This window comes from Schistocerca nitens, chromosome 4 (assembly GCF_023898315.1).
Source record: "Schistocerca nitens isolate TAMUIC-IGC-003100 chromosome 4, iqSchNite1.1, whole genome shotgun sequence".
In the NCBI taxonomy this organism is placed as follows: Eukaryota; Metazoa; Arthropoda; class Insecta; order Orthoptera; family Acrididae; genus Schistocerca; species Schistocerca nitens.
Genome location: NC_064617.1, coordinates 268,532,456 through 268,548,027, shown reverse-complemented (window position 1 = coordinate 268,548,027; position 15,572 = coordinate 268,532,456). Strand labels below are relative to the sequence as shown.

General features: G+C 43.7%; 1 protein-coding gene across 1 annotated transcript in view; it reads right to left on the bottom strand.

Moving 5' to 3' along the window:
- The window catches only part of LOC126253115 (rap guanine nucleotide exchange factor 4), a 468,034-nt gene that overhangs the window by 224,366 nt on the left and 228,096 nt on the right, over positions 1 to 15,572 (bottom strand). Inside the window, exon 3 of the mRNA XM_049954233.1 lies at positions 9,830 to 9,945. Coding sequence (XP_049810190.1) covers positions 9,830 to 9,945 — 116 coding nt within the window. The remainder of the gene's footprint in view (positions 1 to 9,829; positions 9,946 to 15,572) is intronic.

Genomic DNA, 15,572 nt, shown 5'->3' with positions numbered 1-15,572 from the left:
ACTCCACGAAGAATTACATAGCGGAAATCGCATCATAGAAATATTAATTACATCCTCTTACTATATTCGCGCGTGGACCAAAAGAAAATAGCTAGTGGTATAGTTTTAAGCATTTCCAGTCTCTCTCACATATTATCCTCAATGTCCGTAAGTGAAAAACTGCACAACAGTAGTACGGCTTCTGTCACACACTTTGGGTGCTAGTTCTCTAAATTTCCACAGTTCGTTTTTCGAGAACAATTTTTTTTTGAAACTGTCTGTAAGATTAAATCTGTGGACCGCACCTGGACTCGAACCCGGGACGTTTGTCTTTCGTGGATAAGTGGTTTACCGACTGAGCTACCCAGAGTACGACTCACGATCCGTTCTCACACCTTGACTTCCGCCACGACATCATCTCCTACCTTCCAAACTTCACGGATGTTCTCCTGCGAAACTTGGAGGATTAGCACTCGCAGAAGAAAGGATATTGCGGAGACATGACTTAGCCACAGCATCGTAGATATTCATAGGTGCTTGCAGAATGTCTATGGAGGTCTGGTAGTGAACAAAACCACGGTGAGTCTTTGGGCGGGGCGTCTGTCATCATCGCAAGAAGGTCGCACAAACTTGTCCGATCTACCGCGTGCTAGCCGGCCGCAAACAGCTGTGACTCCTGCGACGTTGGAGAAACGACTTCAGCGTGTTTGTCGTCACAAAAATGCAAACTAACTTTTCCTTCTTCGTGACAGCTTAAGACATCACAAAAGTCTGCGCAGCCGAGAGGTGCTCACGAAACTTCAATGGACTATTCTTCCCCATCCAATTTACAGCTTGGAATTCGTACCTTCCGATTTCCATCTGTTTGGCCCAATGAAGGATCCACACTTCGGGAAAAAGTACTTGGATGATGGAGAGGTTATTAATGCAGCAAGACATTAGCTCCGACGCCTAACATTAAGAGTGCACCATGCGGGCAGACAGGGCCTTCCAGTAATGTGACATAAGGCCGTCGTACTAAACAGAAATTATGTTGAAAAATAGGATTTGGTAGCCAAAAGTACGGAGAATACATGGCGTGCTGGAATCCTGAATAAAATCAATTTGCTTTCAGAAAAAAAATGTGTTGTAAGTATGAAGAAAACGGCAGAAGGCCAATATGTGAGGTCCTTTTCTGAAGCACGAGGCTTGAAAGTCACATTGAAAAGTAGATCTCGCGAGTGAGAAGATGATCCTGAAACAAATGACCGAAGAACTGGAGCTGCGAATGGCATCGCTCGCAGCATTGTCCGCCTGCTTAGCTGAGTGGTTACGTGCTTGCCTCCGATGCACTGGGCCCGGGTTCGATTCCCGGCCGGGTCGGAGATTTTCTACGTTTGGGGACTGGGTGTTGTGTTGTGCTCATCATCCTTTCATCCTCATCATCGGCCTCAAGTCGCTCAATGTGGCGCCGAATGAAATAAGACTTGCACTCGGCGAGTGCCCGAATTGGTCATCCCGGTCAACAATGCCATACGATCATTTTTCACAGCATTACGTGGTCAGTTTTCCAAGTGCCGTCGCTTACAGCATGTACAAGCTCTCAGGCCACAACAATGCAGTGCCAGATTACTATTCTGCCAATGGATTATGAGACGGAGAGCTCAAGATCCACAGCTTACTTTCCATTTATGGATGAGGCGACATCCACATAGAGCAGAACAATTAAGTACCACAAAAGGGCAGACGCAAATCCTGTAGCATACGCATAAATGGAACAAAAGTATCAGTTTCGTTTTAATTTCAATGTGTTGGCAGGAATTTTGGTGACAAACATATTGCGCCATCGGACAAATGAACATGTGGTTCTTATCACTAATTTCTGCGTAACCAGCTACCCGCGCCATTACAGACCGTTACCCATGCAGAAAGACAAGATACCTGCTTTATGCACAGCGGAAGAACATTCCATTTTCTACTCCTCATACGAAAGTACATAACACAGATTTAAAAATGAAGGGTGAAGCCGATCTGATCCTATCTACCTGCAAACGCCGCTGCAAATACTGGCGTATTAACAAAGACATTCTCTCTGTGTCCTTTTCTGATCACTGCAGTTGAGTGTGTGGTTTAAAACTACAATTCATTACTGTAAATTGCAGCTCAAATTTAGTCTCCAGCATCTGTATGATGACTGTGTCGGAACCGTAATTTTACATTACTGATAACAGATTTCAGGTCAGTTTACCAGTCTACCTCTACATGACTACTCTGCAATTCACCCCCTGGCAAGGGGTTTATCGAACCACTTTCACACTTTTACCAACATTCCATTCTCGCGAGGTAAAAACGAACATTTTCCCGTGCGAGCTCTGATTTATTTTATTACGAAGATTATTTCTCCCTTTGTAGGTGGGTGTCAACAAATCTTTTCTCATGGGGAGAGAGTTGGAGATTGAAATTTTTTGAAAACATGTCGAAACTAAGAACAAAGCCTTTGTTTTAAGGATTGCTATCCCAACTGGCGTATCGTGTCTGTGACACACACTCCCATATTTGCGACAGTAGGAAATGAACTAACCTTCTTCGAACTTTTTTGATGTCCTCCGTCAATACTAACTACGTAGCAAGGATCCCATACCGCACAGCAATAATCTAGCAGAGGAAGTACAGGCACATTGTAGGCAGTCTCTTTAGTAGACCAGTTGGATCTTTTAGGTGTTTTGCCAGTAAAACGCTTTTTTTGTTTGTCTTCCTTACAACAGTTTCTATGCGATACTTACAATTTAAGCTTTTCGTAAATGTAGTTCCTAGATATTTAGTTGAATTCACAGCCTTTAGATTTTGAGTGATTTATCGTGTAACCGAAATTTATCGGGTTCCTGTTAGTACCTGTGCTGATGAGCTCACACACTGCATTACTTAGAGTCAATTGCCACTTCTCGCACCCCACGCATATCAAGTCTGTCATTTTGCTAGTGGTTTTGATGTTCTAATGTCTTTACTAGGCGATAAAAGACAGAATCGTCTGCAGACAACCTAAGAGGGCTGCTAAGGTTGTCTCCCAAATCCTTTACATAGGTTAGGGTCAACAGAGGGCGTATAACACTTCCTTTTGCTTTTATCGATGACTCTCCATCAGTACAACTAACTATGACTTTTCTTATAGGAAATCATGAATCCAGTAACACAGTTGAGACGATACTCCACAGAAAGAAAATTTGATCAAAGGAAGCCGGCCGAGGTGGCCGAGCGGTTCTAGGCGCTACAGTCTGGAACCGCGCGACCACTACGGTCGCAGGTTCGAATCCTGCCTCGGGCATGGATGCGTGTGATGTCCTTAGGTTAGTTAGGTTTAAGTATTTCTAAGTTCTAGGGACTGATGACCTCAGAAGTTAAGCCCCATAGTGCCCAGAGCCATTTGAACCATTTTTTTGATCAAAGGGAAAGGTGCCAAAAATATTCAGCAAGTCTAGAATTAAGGAATCAATTTGAGGCTCCCTATCAATAGCACACATTACTTCATGAGAAAAAAGAGCTAGTTGTGTTACACAGGCTCTGAGCACTATGGGACTCAACATCTTAGGTCATAAGTCCCCTAGAACTTAGGACTACTTAAACCTAACTAACCTAAGGACATCACACACACCCATGCCCGAGGCAGGATTCGAACCTGCGACCGTAGCAGTCCCGCGGTTGTTACACAGGACCTGGGCTGAATGTGTCAGTAGACCTTTTTCTTCGTGGTAATTCGTAATGTTCGATAACATCATATGCTCCAAAATCCTGATGCAAATCGACGTCAGTGATACGGATCAGATTAATCATATTTCCTTTCTTGAGTATTGCCGAATACTGCGGTTAGTGTACCATATTGGCCTAGTCCGCTCTCCCCAGAACTGCAAACATATTTAGCGCTGAAAAAGACAGATGGAAGAAATCAACTGCAAAAAGCTATTACCCACTCTATCAAGTTAAAGAGTCTTTACGCATACGGCGACTAAAAACCAAACTTCCCTCTCTAAAGAGAGGCGAATAAAAAGGTCCCACAGTACGGTGTAAACCTGAAGTGCACGTAGATGAGGACTAAACCGTTCCTTTATTATAACAAGAGTGAGAGCATGCGAACAATGCATTGAAGAAATATATATGGAACCCTTTGATTGGCTACAAACTTGGGCAGAAGTTGGCTCTGAGCACTATGGGACTTTAGTTCTGATGTCATCAGTCCCCTAGCTCTTAGAACTACTTAAACCTAAGGACATCACACACATTCATGCCCGAGGCAGGATTCAAACCGACGACCATAGCGGTCGCGTGGTTCCAGTCTGAAGCGCCTAGAACCACTCGGTCACAACGGCAGGCACGACGTTGGGCAATCACACGAATTCTACCAAACATAATGGTTTATTCTGAGAGATAAAGTAACAGAAACATTCAACGAAATCGCAGCCTGTATTAACATTCCGACTTGATTTATTTAACGCCGTACTGTTCTCATTTCAAAAAGCCAGCTGCACCAAACAACGGCGAACTTGTGACGCTTCACAATTCTACACTGATTAGTAATATAGTCCTGCGTCCCAACGGAGGATCGTTGATGCCCAACTTGCCTGCCGTGGCATAGTGACATGCGCAAAAAATACGCTAGCAATTCTCCCCATCAACACTGATAAAGTTTTGGACAGGGTGTGCCATTTCTATCTGAAGAGTTTATGGACTAGTTTGTATTTGGTGCCAAGTTCATTGAAACTATTGCAAACGTCTTAGAAAATTTCTCATAGTGAGTGGCTGTAAATGGACATTTCACAAACTACGTTCAAATCAAAAGTTCAGTCAAACAAGGATGCCCCACTCTTGTGCTGTGTGAAGTATGCACCTGAATGAGAGTTTTTAAACATAAACACATATGTGGAGCATATACTGACAATCGTTAAAAATTTCTATCGTCAAGAGGAGAGACTGATAAAATCAAGAAACTACTCCAGCTATACTCTCGTACGTGGGGTGTCGTAATCAGCCCACGGAAAACTATCTAGCTACCTCTGGCAAGAAATTTGGTTCCAAATCAAGACTGAACACACAATTCTGAGCATTTACTTCAAGTAGACTTTCAACGATATCACGTAATTGGAGAACAACCCTAAATTTAATGAGTGCAGTTGCCAAATTATTACCTCCAGAAAATTAGCGGTGCATCCAACGTCGCGGCTAACTAATTTCTCCTTCCTGAGTGAAGGCTGGAACATGGCCCAGATGCTAGAAATACCAAAACAAATAGCATGCACGCGAGGTGTCATGTTTTAAAGGCGTTCATACGACAACTATCATGGCACCTAAAGGACAGGGATAGACCTGATCTACTGTCCATCAAAATGGGCTTTTATTTTAATCCATCCCATTCAGTTCTTATGTAAAGAACTTTTCGTTTTCATTCAACGTAATCCGAAAGTAAAGTTTCTTTTCTTTTTTTAAAAAAAGTTACTGAACTAAGTATTTAAAAGTTTTTATTGTGTAAAACGGATATAAGATGGTTATCACAGCAGAACTGTTCTCAAACTGCATGACATCTGTCTTTCTCTCACCAAGTACACCATTCCCAAAGTAAATTCTGGCTTACGACTGCAGCTTATTTGCCAGAAATTTTATTAAAAATTCAGCAGTTGAAATTTTTTTACTTCGAGGACCAAACACAAATCTGCGTAATGTGTGAGACAGTATGAGCCCTTCATTAAATGGCTTATAGTTAGGGAAATCTGTCTAAACTCCAGGCAAACTGAGTGCTTCGATACCCTTCACGATTTTCTAGTAGAAATTCATCTTACTCCTGACGAAAATGTGAAGAATAAAATTAAAGATCATTCGAAGGGATTTGGAAAATTTTCAAACATTATTTCCCTACTCTACCTAGGAATAACAACTGGATTTGCAATCGCCCGGAAAAGACGAAAATCTTGGAGTCCACAAAGAGTAAATTGAAACGAGCAGCTACTCGAAACTTCCAGTATGTTGCAGAAAATAAATGTTTCTCATCGATAAGTTTCTGGATAAGCTTAAAGACGGAGTGTCCAGTGCCGTAAAATAAAGCGGTAACAAGTTTACTAACTGACTCGTCCACATACACTATGTGATAAAAAGTATCCGGACACCGCCAAAAACATACTTTTTCATATTAGGTGCATAGTGCTACCAGCTACTGTCATGTACTCCATATCAGCGACCTCAGTAGTCATTAGACATCGTGAGATAGTAGAATGGGGCGCTCCGCGGAACTCACGGACTTCGAACGTGGTCAGGTGGTTAGGTGTCACTTGGGTCATACGTCTGTACGGGAGATTTGCACTCTCCTGAACATCCTTCCGTCCACTGTTACAGATGTGATAGTAAAGTGGAAACGTGAAGGGACACGTACAGCACAAAAGCGTCCAGGCCGAGCTCGTCTGTTGAGTGACAGAGACAGCCGACAGTTGAAGAGGGTCGTAAAGTGTAATCGGCAGACATATATCCAGTCCATCACACAGGAATTCCACACTGCATCAGGATTTACTGCAAGTACTGTGATAGTTAGGCGGGAGGTGAGGAAACTTGGATGTCATGGTCGAGCGGGTGCTCGTAAGCCACACATCACGCCGGTAAATGCCAAACGATCCCTCGTTTGGTGTAAGGAGCGTAAACATTAGACGATTGAACAGTGGAAAAAAATGTTGTGTGGAGTGCCGAATCAGGGTACACAATGTGGCGATCCGATGGAAGGTGTGGGTATGGAGAATGCCCAGTGAACGTCATCTGCCAGCGGGTGTAGTGCCAACAGTAAAATTCGGAGGCGGTTGTGTTATGGTGTGGTCGTGTTTTTCATGCAGGGGGGTTGCACCCGTTGTTTTGCGTGGCACTATCACAGCACAAGCCTACATTGATGTTTTAAGCACCTTGCTTCCCACTGTTGAAGAGCAATTCGGGTATGAAGATTGCATCTTTCAACACGGACGAACAGCTGTTCATAGGCCGGCCGGAGTGGCCGAGCGGTTCTAGGCGCTACAGTCTGGAGCCGCGCGACCGCTACGGTCGCAGGTTCGAATCCTGCCTCGGGCATGGATGTGTTAGATGTCCTTGGGTTAGTTAGGTTTAAGTAATTCTCAGAAGTTAAGTCCCATAGTGCTCAGAGCCATTTGAACCATTTTTGAACCTGTTCATAATGCACGGCCTGTGACGGTGTGGTACATGACAGCGAATCCCTGTAACGGACTGGCCTGCACAGGGTCCTGACCTGAATCCTATGGAACACGTTTGGGATGTTTCGGAACGCCGACTTCGTGCCAGGCCTCCCCGACCGACATCGATCTCACTCCACAGTGCAGCACTCCTTGAAGAATGGCCTGTTATTCCCCAAGAAACCTTCCAGCACCTGATTGAACGTATGCCTGCGAGAGTGGAAGCTGTTATCAAGGCCAAGGGTGGCCTAACACATATTGAATTCCAATATTACCGATGGAGGGCGCCACGAACTTGTAAGTCATTTTCAGCCAGGTGTCCGGATACTTTTTATCACATAATGTATCTGCGCTAAAGGAGCTCTCCTTACAACACGTGCCGCGCGGGATTAGCCGAGCGGTCTGGGCGCTGCAGTCATAGACTGTGCGGCTGGTCCCGGCGGAGGTTCGAGTCCGCCTTCGGGCATGGGTGTGTGTATTTGTCCTTAGAATAATTTAGGTTAAGTAGTGTGTAAGCTTAGGGACTGATGACCTTAGCAGTTAAGTCCCATAAGATTTCACACACATTTGAACATTTTTGAACAACACGTATATAAAAATAAATCCAGAAACAAATTTCACAGCGAAAGTAACTTGAAACTTGTTTTCTGTGGTACTCTACTTCAAAGTTACGTCACATGCAAAACAGTCGGGTCGTCCTGAGTGAATTCCATGGAAGGTCTGAGCGAGCCAATTCCATTATCAAAACTTGCAGATCAACAGAAAAAATGTAAAATACTTAAATATTGTATACTGGACCTATCCATAGTGCAAAGGTTCATCAGTCCTTTTGATGTGGTACAGGTGAAATGTAAAGCATTATAAAAGCGTTAGGGCTGTTAAACCATTTTTCTTTGAATTCAATTATCCCATGTTTCCGTAAGTACTTTTTTGCGTTACTTCCATCATTTTACACTGTCTTATTTTCTTTGGAAAGGATCAAGAACGCCCTGTTCCTAGCATATCAAACATTTGTACCAACAACTAGGACGATATTTCACATAGAAGCCTATGGTGACTGGTAACTGCACATTAGTTATTACTTTACGAACTGTCCGTTTTTGGATCCATGCTTACTGGAACGTTTTTGCATCTATTATCGTGTGTTTTAATCCGATTTTGATTCTACTATTGATTATGATAGACATCGTATACTACTTATTAACCCAGAACGATAGTGGAGATAATAGGTCACTTATTTAGAAACTCTCAAGTAGAGATCTCAAAAGCGCGAGATGTTCACGCTCAGTAAGCGGTTCCTACTCCATTCACAACACGGCTCTTGGTGGCCTTTGGATCTATAAGATGTTGTCAAACGAAAAGCAAACACCCGCCGCAACGGGACCATGGAATGGTTCCGTTCAAAAGTAATCACCACACGCATTAAGACATTTATCCTACCGGTACACGAGAGGATCAATTACTGTTTCGGAAATTACGGTCGGCCGCTGACGGATCCAGAACTGCACCCACTCTTGCATTTCCTCCTCGACTGAAACCGACATCTACTCATGTCTTTCTTCACGTCGTCAAAGATGTGAAAATCATACAGTGGAATATCCACGCTGTACGGAGGATGTTGCAGTGGTTTCCTACCAAATCGCTGAGCGTATCCTTCGTCTGATTCGCACTGCAACAGGAGGATTCCGTCCGGAAGCATCCCGACAGCCCGAGGGTAACCGCAAAGACAGCAGCGGAAACACCCCACATTTCCATCACCAAAGAAATTCAGAGGTATTCATACAAGTTCCGGTGAGGTCATGATGAGGTTCTCCGTTGACTGCAGACACACTCTGCTCGTCGTGTTCACCGAGCGTGGAACCACAATCAATGCACAAGCGCTATGAAGACACTTAGCAGACGGGCCATGAAGTCAAAACGCACAGGAATACTGTCGGACAGAATCGTCTAGTCGCACGATAATGCCCGCCTTCACGCTGCCAATCGGACGAAAGCTACCTTTCAGCGATCTGGTTGCGAACCGCTGAAACATCCTCCGTACAGCAAGGATCGTTCATCGTGTAATTTTAACACCTTTCTCGTTCTGGGAAAAGATATGCGTGGACGTCGCTTTCAATCGGAGGAGGAAATGAAAGAGTGGATCTAGTTGTGGCTCCGTCACTGGTCGACTGCGGTCATCGAAACAGGAATTGATCACCCCCTCTTCAAGTGAGATAAATGTCTTAACGCGTGTGGTGATTAATTCCTAATGGAACCATTTCATAGTCCCGTTATATCGGGTTTTCGGTTTTCATTTGACTGCCCCTCATATTAGACGATGCATGTATTTCTACGTCACGTCTTAAGGTGGTGTTAATTTTTCATTAGTGTAAATACCAGTTGAATTAGGCTGAACATATACGACGATGCAATGGCACGAATTTTCCATGTTCGGTCTGTTTTAATACTCAGCAACTGTGGTGAACAATCTCTTGTGTCAAGCTCATCAGGTATGAGCTTGCGTTCGAGGAAATTTTGTAGTCATTCAGTAGGAATACAGACCATTCAAGTAACCTCATGCACTCGGCTGGAGAAATTGGGGAGGACATCTAAATCAGAGGTCTGGAAGTCCTGTAGGTGGTGCAGAAGTCCTGGGATAGGACGCAATTCGCATGCAGACTTACCTCTGTGATGGGGCCGCTGGCGTTAGGAGCAGGAGGGCTCTGGGGGCGGCGGGAGGCGGCTGGGGGCGGCGACTGCGGCTGCGGGGGCGGCGTCTTGCTGATGCCCGGCCCGAACCCTGCCGGCACACCACACGCGTACTCAGCCTCATGTACACTGCACAGAAGTAACTCAGTCACCAAGATACACAACTCCTCTTTTCAGCAGAGAGAAACCCCACCCATTAGCATTTTCTCAGTAAATATGTTGACCCTGGAGGAATGGTCAATATGTAGTGATACGACAGGAACGATCATTTGAAGGCAAAAACCTTCATATGGACATATTGCCCTATTCAGAATGGTTCCAGTGAAATAAAAAATTTAATTTTTTTCAGTCATCTGTCTTTTGACTGATTTCATGGACGCGCTAAGAATTCCTCTCCTGTGCCACCCTCTTCATCTCAGAGTAGCACTTGCAACCTACGTCCTCAATTATTTGCTGGATGTATTCCAATCTCTGTCTCCATTTACAGTTTTTACTCTCTTCAGCTTCCTCTAGTACCATAGAAGTTTATTCCCTGATGTCTTAACAGATGTCCTGCCATACTGCTCTTCTTGTGAATGTTCTCCATGTATTCCTTTCCTCGCTGATTCTTCGGAGAACCTCTCCATCCAACTTTCAACATTCTTTTGTAGCACCACATCTCAAATGCTTGGATTCTTTCTTTTTCGGGTTCTCCAAAAGTTCACGTTTCAATAGTATACAATGCCGTGCTTCAAACGTACGTTCTCAGAAATTTCTTCCTCACATTAAGGTCTATGATTTACTCTCAATCGATATTCTGCACTGATTACGCTGTTCATTCCATTCAGCAAATTCTGTAATTCTTCTTCATTTTCACTCAGGATAGCAATGTCATCAGCGAATCTTGTCATTGATATCCTTTTATTTTGAATTTTAATTTCACTCTTTAACTTTCTTTTATTTCCTGCATTGCTTCTTCGATGCATATATCAAACACTACGGGCAAAGACTGCATCCCTGTATTACACCCTTTTTAGCGCGAGAACTCCATTCTTGGTCTTCCAGTCTTGTTCTCTTTTGGCTTTTGTACATATTGTATATTACCCGTACTTCCATTTAACTTACCCGTATTATTCTCAGAATTGCGAACATTTTGCACTATTTGACACTGTCAAACGCTTTTCCTAGATCGACAAATCCTATAAACATTTCTTGATTTTTTTTTCAGTCGTGATTCCATTATCAACCGCAACGTCAAAACCGCCCCTGTGGTGCTTTTCCATTTCCGAAAGCCAAGCTGACGTCACCTAACACATCCTCAATTTTCTTTTCATTCTTCTGTATATTAGTTTTGTGAGCAACTTGGATGCACGAGATGTTCAGTTGACTTGGCAGTAATTCTCGCACTTGTCGGCTCTTGCAATCTTCAGAATTGTGTGGATGATGTTTTTCCGAAAGTCAGATGATATATCTCCAGACTCATACATTCTAAAGACCAACGTCAACAGTCGTTTTGTTGCGAGTTCCGTAAATGATTTTAATAATTCTGATAGAATGTTACTTAAGTCTTCGAATGTTTTGAAAGACAATTAACATTGATATTTATTTTACGTATTCTTCAATACTTTGTCAGGTTTGCATATGTACCACAGTTAGTAAACATTACGGCATGCGTTTTACAAAGAATGAACTTTGGTAAAGACTCTACGTTCACAAATTGTAAGTATCGGAAAGCGCCGACGGTATTCTTCGACGACAGCAGAAGCAGTTCCATCACAGCAGCTGTAAACGTACAACATATCAGAATGTTCTTCATTAGATGTGTGACATTTTAGCTAGCGCGTATACATGGATAAGCGACGTTTCTCTCTGGTACACTCTCAATCCCACGCACTGCTTCACTCACAGTACATCATGGACGACTGCGCGTTCAACTGGCTACCTTTGATGCCAGGAAGACATCCCGAGCCAAGAGGTTGTAACCACTAAGGTAGGTTGGGCTAGAATGAAACGTCAAAGAGTTTGGGTAGGAAAGAGACATACGTGCGCGCCATTAGTCAAAAAAAAAAATGTACATTAAATATTTTCTGTCTTGAAAACCATACGGAATAGGGCGTATTCCAATTGCCCATATAATTTTTTTTTTACATAAGCATTCTGAATGTTAACCATTCCTCCTTGGACACACTGTATTCATGGATTCCGATAATTTTTCACAGTATAACATAAAATAATAACGCAAAATTGTGTTGTCCATGTTCGTAAGGACAGTGAGATACTCATGCAAAAGATGCAGCAAACAGTCAGATTATAAAGTATTAATCGTGGGGACAGATAAAATTAAACATTCTGAAAATAATTTTGCATAGCGTTACCTCGCTAGTATTTAAAGCTAGTAGTGTTCCGTGGAACGATACGAGACTGATGTATATGGCGTACCTGAGATAGATCAATGGTAGTTTGTGGGTCTGTTAAGAGTGGTCGTCGTCATCGTCACTGTGATCAACGAAAGAATGCCTAAGATTAACTTCTCGCTGTAGTGATGTCATTACAGAATAGCCGCTAGCTCACTTGGAAAAGTAATATTGGGATTTAACGTCGTGCCGTTACGAGTTCATTGTAGTCCAATTACAAGCTCAGACAGGGCAAGGATGAGAGAGGAAGACGCTATTGCCTTTTCGCCCACCATTCGTCTGTAATTGTTGAAAGAAACTCTGGAAAACTTAAATTCCGCTGGAAAGACTAGTATCTTAATCGGGCTCCGTGCATCATGTAAGTTCCAGCATACGAGGTGCATTCAAGTTCTAAGGCCTCCGATTTTTTTTCTCCGCACTGGAAAGAGATAGAAACATGTGCATTGTTTTAAAATGAGGCCGCGTTCATTGTCAATACGTCCCAGAGATGGCAGCACCGTATGGCAGATGGAATTTTACCGCCAGCGGCGAGAATGAGAACTGTTTTAAATACTTAAAATGGCGACGTTTTCCTTACTTGAACAGCGTGCAATCATTCGTTTTCTGAATTTGCGTGGTGTGAAACCAATTGAAATTCATCGACAGTTGAAGGAGACATGTGGTGATGGAGTTATGGATGTGTCGAAAGTGCGTTCGTGGGTACGACAGTTTAATGAAGGCAGAACATCGTGTGACAACAAACCGAAACAACCTCGGGCTCGCACAAGCCGGTCTGACGACATGATCGAGAAAGTGGAGAGAATTGTTTTGGGGGATCGCCGAATGACTGTTGAACAGATCGAATCCGGAGTTGGCATTTCTGTGGGTTCTGTGCACACAATCCTGCATGACGACCTGAAAATGCGAAAAGTGTCAGCCAGGTGGGTGCCACGAATGCTGACGGACGACCACATGGCTGCCCGTGTGGCATGTTGCCAAGCAATGTTGACGCGCAACGACAGCATGAATGGGACTTTCTTTTCGTCGGTTGGACAATGGATGAGACGTGGATGCCATTTTTCAATCCAGAAACAAAGCGCGAGTCAGCTCAATGGAAGCACACAGATTCACTACCACCAAAAAAATTTCGGGTAACCGCCAGTGCTGAAAAAATGATGGTGTCCATGTTCTGGGACAGCGAGGGCGTATTCCTTACCCATTGCGTTCCAAAGGGCACTACGGTAACAGGTGCATCCTACGAAAATGTTTTGAAGAACAAATTCCTTCCTGTACTGCAACAAAAACATCCGGGAAGGGCTGCGCGTGTGCTGTTTCGCCAAGACAACGCATCCGCACATCGAGCTAACGTTACGCAACAGTTTCTTCGTGATAACTTTGAATTGATTCCTCATGCTCCCTACTCACCTGACCTGGCTCCTAGTGACTTTTGGCTTTTTCCAACAATGAAAGACACTCTCCGTGGCCGCACATTCACCAGCCGTGCTGCTATTGCCTCAGCGATTTTCCAGTGGTCAAAACAGACTCCTAAAGAAGCCTTCGCCGCTGCAATGGAATCATGGCGTCAGCGTTGTGAAAAATGTGTACGTCTGCAGGGCGATTACGTCGAGAAGTAACGCCAGTTTCATCGATTTCGGGTGAGTAGTTAATTAGAAAAAAAATTGGAGGCCTTAGAACTTGAATGCACCTCGTATTACGATCACATAAAAATCATAAACTGGTGAATGTTCTGTGAACTAGAACGAAACGCGCCATTCGAAACATCCACTGGAATTCATTTTTATGCGTTTCTGAAGAAGTATTTACCTACCTGCGTCTGTCCAAGTCTGCTTATAACTAATACTCAGTAACGAGACACAGACGGAAATCAGTTACCCAAGAATGACAAAGCTAATGCAAACATAATATTCTGCTGCAATCGGTGAATCACTTAATATGGACGTTCCTACATGGAATTTCATGCCAGTTGATTGAATGCCATGAAATTCGCGTCCACGACAGATCTGTGGTAGGGTTTACTTTTAGGACGATCTACCGGTTGGTTTTAAGTAAAGGGACGCTACTCACGGAGGTCTGGTGTAGGCTGTAGTTCTTGTATCACAGAAAAAATTGGCAGAAACGCTAATGCCTTAATGCGGAACTGATTTACGCTCTAAAAACTTTAGTGCAGTTTTGGCCACCAAGTGCAAATCTGGCACTATGAATGCAAGAATGATGCGTAGAAATGTTTCCATATGTAATGGATTACGAACAGGACGTAGGCAGAAGAAGTCAAAGAAGTGAGAAAGGCATAATGTTTATTTTATATTAACCGCTGTTTAGTATGAGGACCGGATACGTCGTCCAGATATTGAATCCGTGAAACGACGTGCTCATCAGTTGCTCGCAGCAGTTGTCGTGGAAACTGAGTATCGTGTTCCTGTATAAAAGCATCTTGAGATAACACGTGCGTGGAACGACTCATTAAGCAGATCTTTCACTGGGTGAGCGACATGAGGTCTTTCCCCATCTTGCATGAAAACAGATGTTTCCGCACATTTAGGCTCTTCGAAAGCAGGAATCACATGTTGTACAAGGAGGCCTCGACAATGTGCAGACGTCACGGTACACCTGACTGGCCCTCTGGGTGTATTCTCTTCAAAGAGGAACGGATAGAGAATAAAGGTGCTTGTGAATCCACCCTAGACAGTGGAATGGCTCTTTGTACACAACACAGAACCCCAACACAATAGCACCCCAGTACCCCAAAAATTCATCATGTGTGTGTATTCACTGCACCCTGTAATGTAAAATGTGCCTCATTACTGCATAGGATTCTGCCCGGCTACATATCAACAACTTCGATCTGTGCCAGAGACTGAAGAGCAAATTCCGAAAGTTGCTGCGGATCGTGGAGTTTCAGTTGTTGCACCTCCTGGATATTGTACGGGTACCAGTGTAACACAGGCCGCAAAACTTCCCATACTTTTGACCGTGGGATGGACAACTGTCGTGCCACTGCACGAACCCTAGCACCATCTACATCTATATCTACATCTACATGGATACTCTGCAAATCACATTTAAGTGTCTGGCAGAGGGTTCATCACACCACCTTCACAATTCTCTATTACTCCAATCTCGTATACGGCGCGGAAAGAACCAACACCTACATCTTTCCGTTCGAGCTGCTCTAATTTCCCTTATTTTATCATGGTGAGCGTTTCTCCCTATGCTGCATGGTCAGCTACAGCAACAGCAAATTCGACAATAACTTCCACAGGGATAGGACGCTTTCCTCTGTCAGGTGTCACTCCACGCTTTCCCGTGTTTTTTAATTTCATGATCA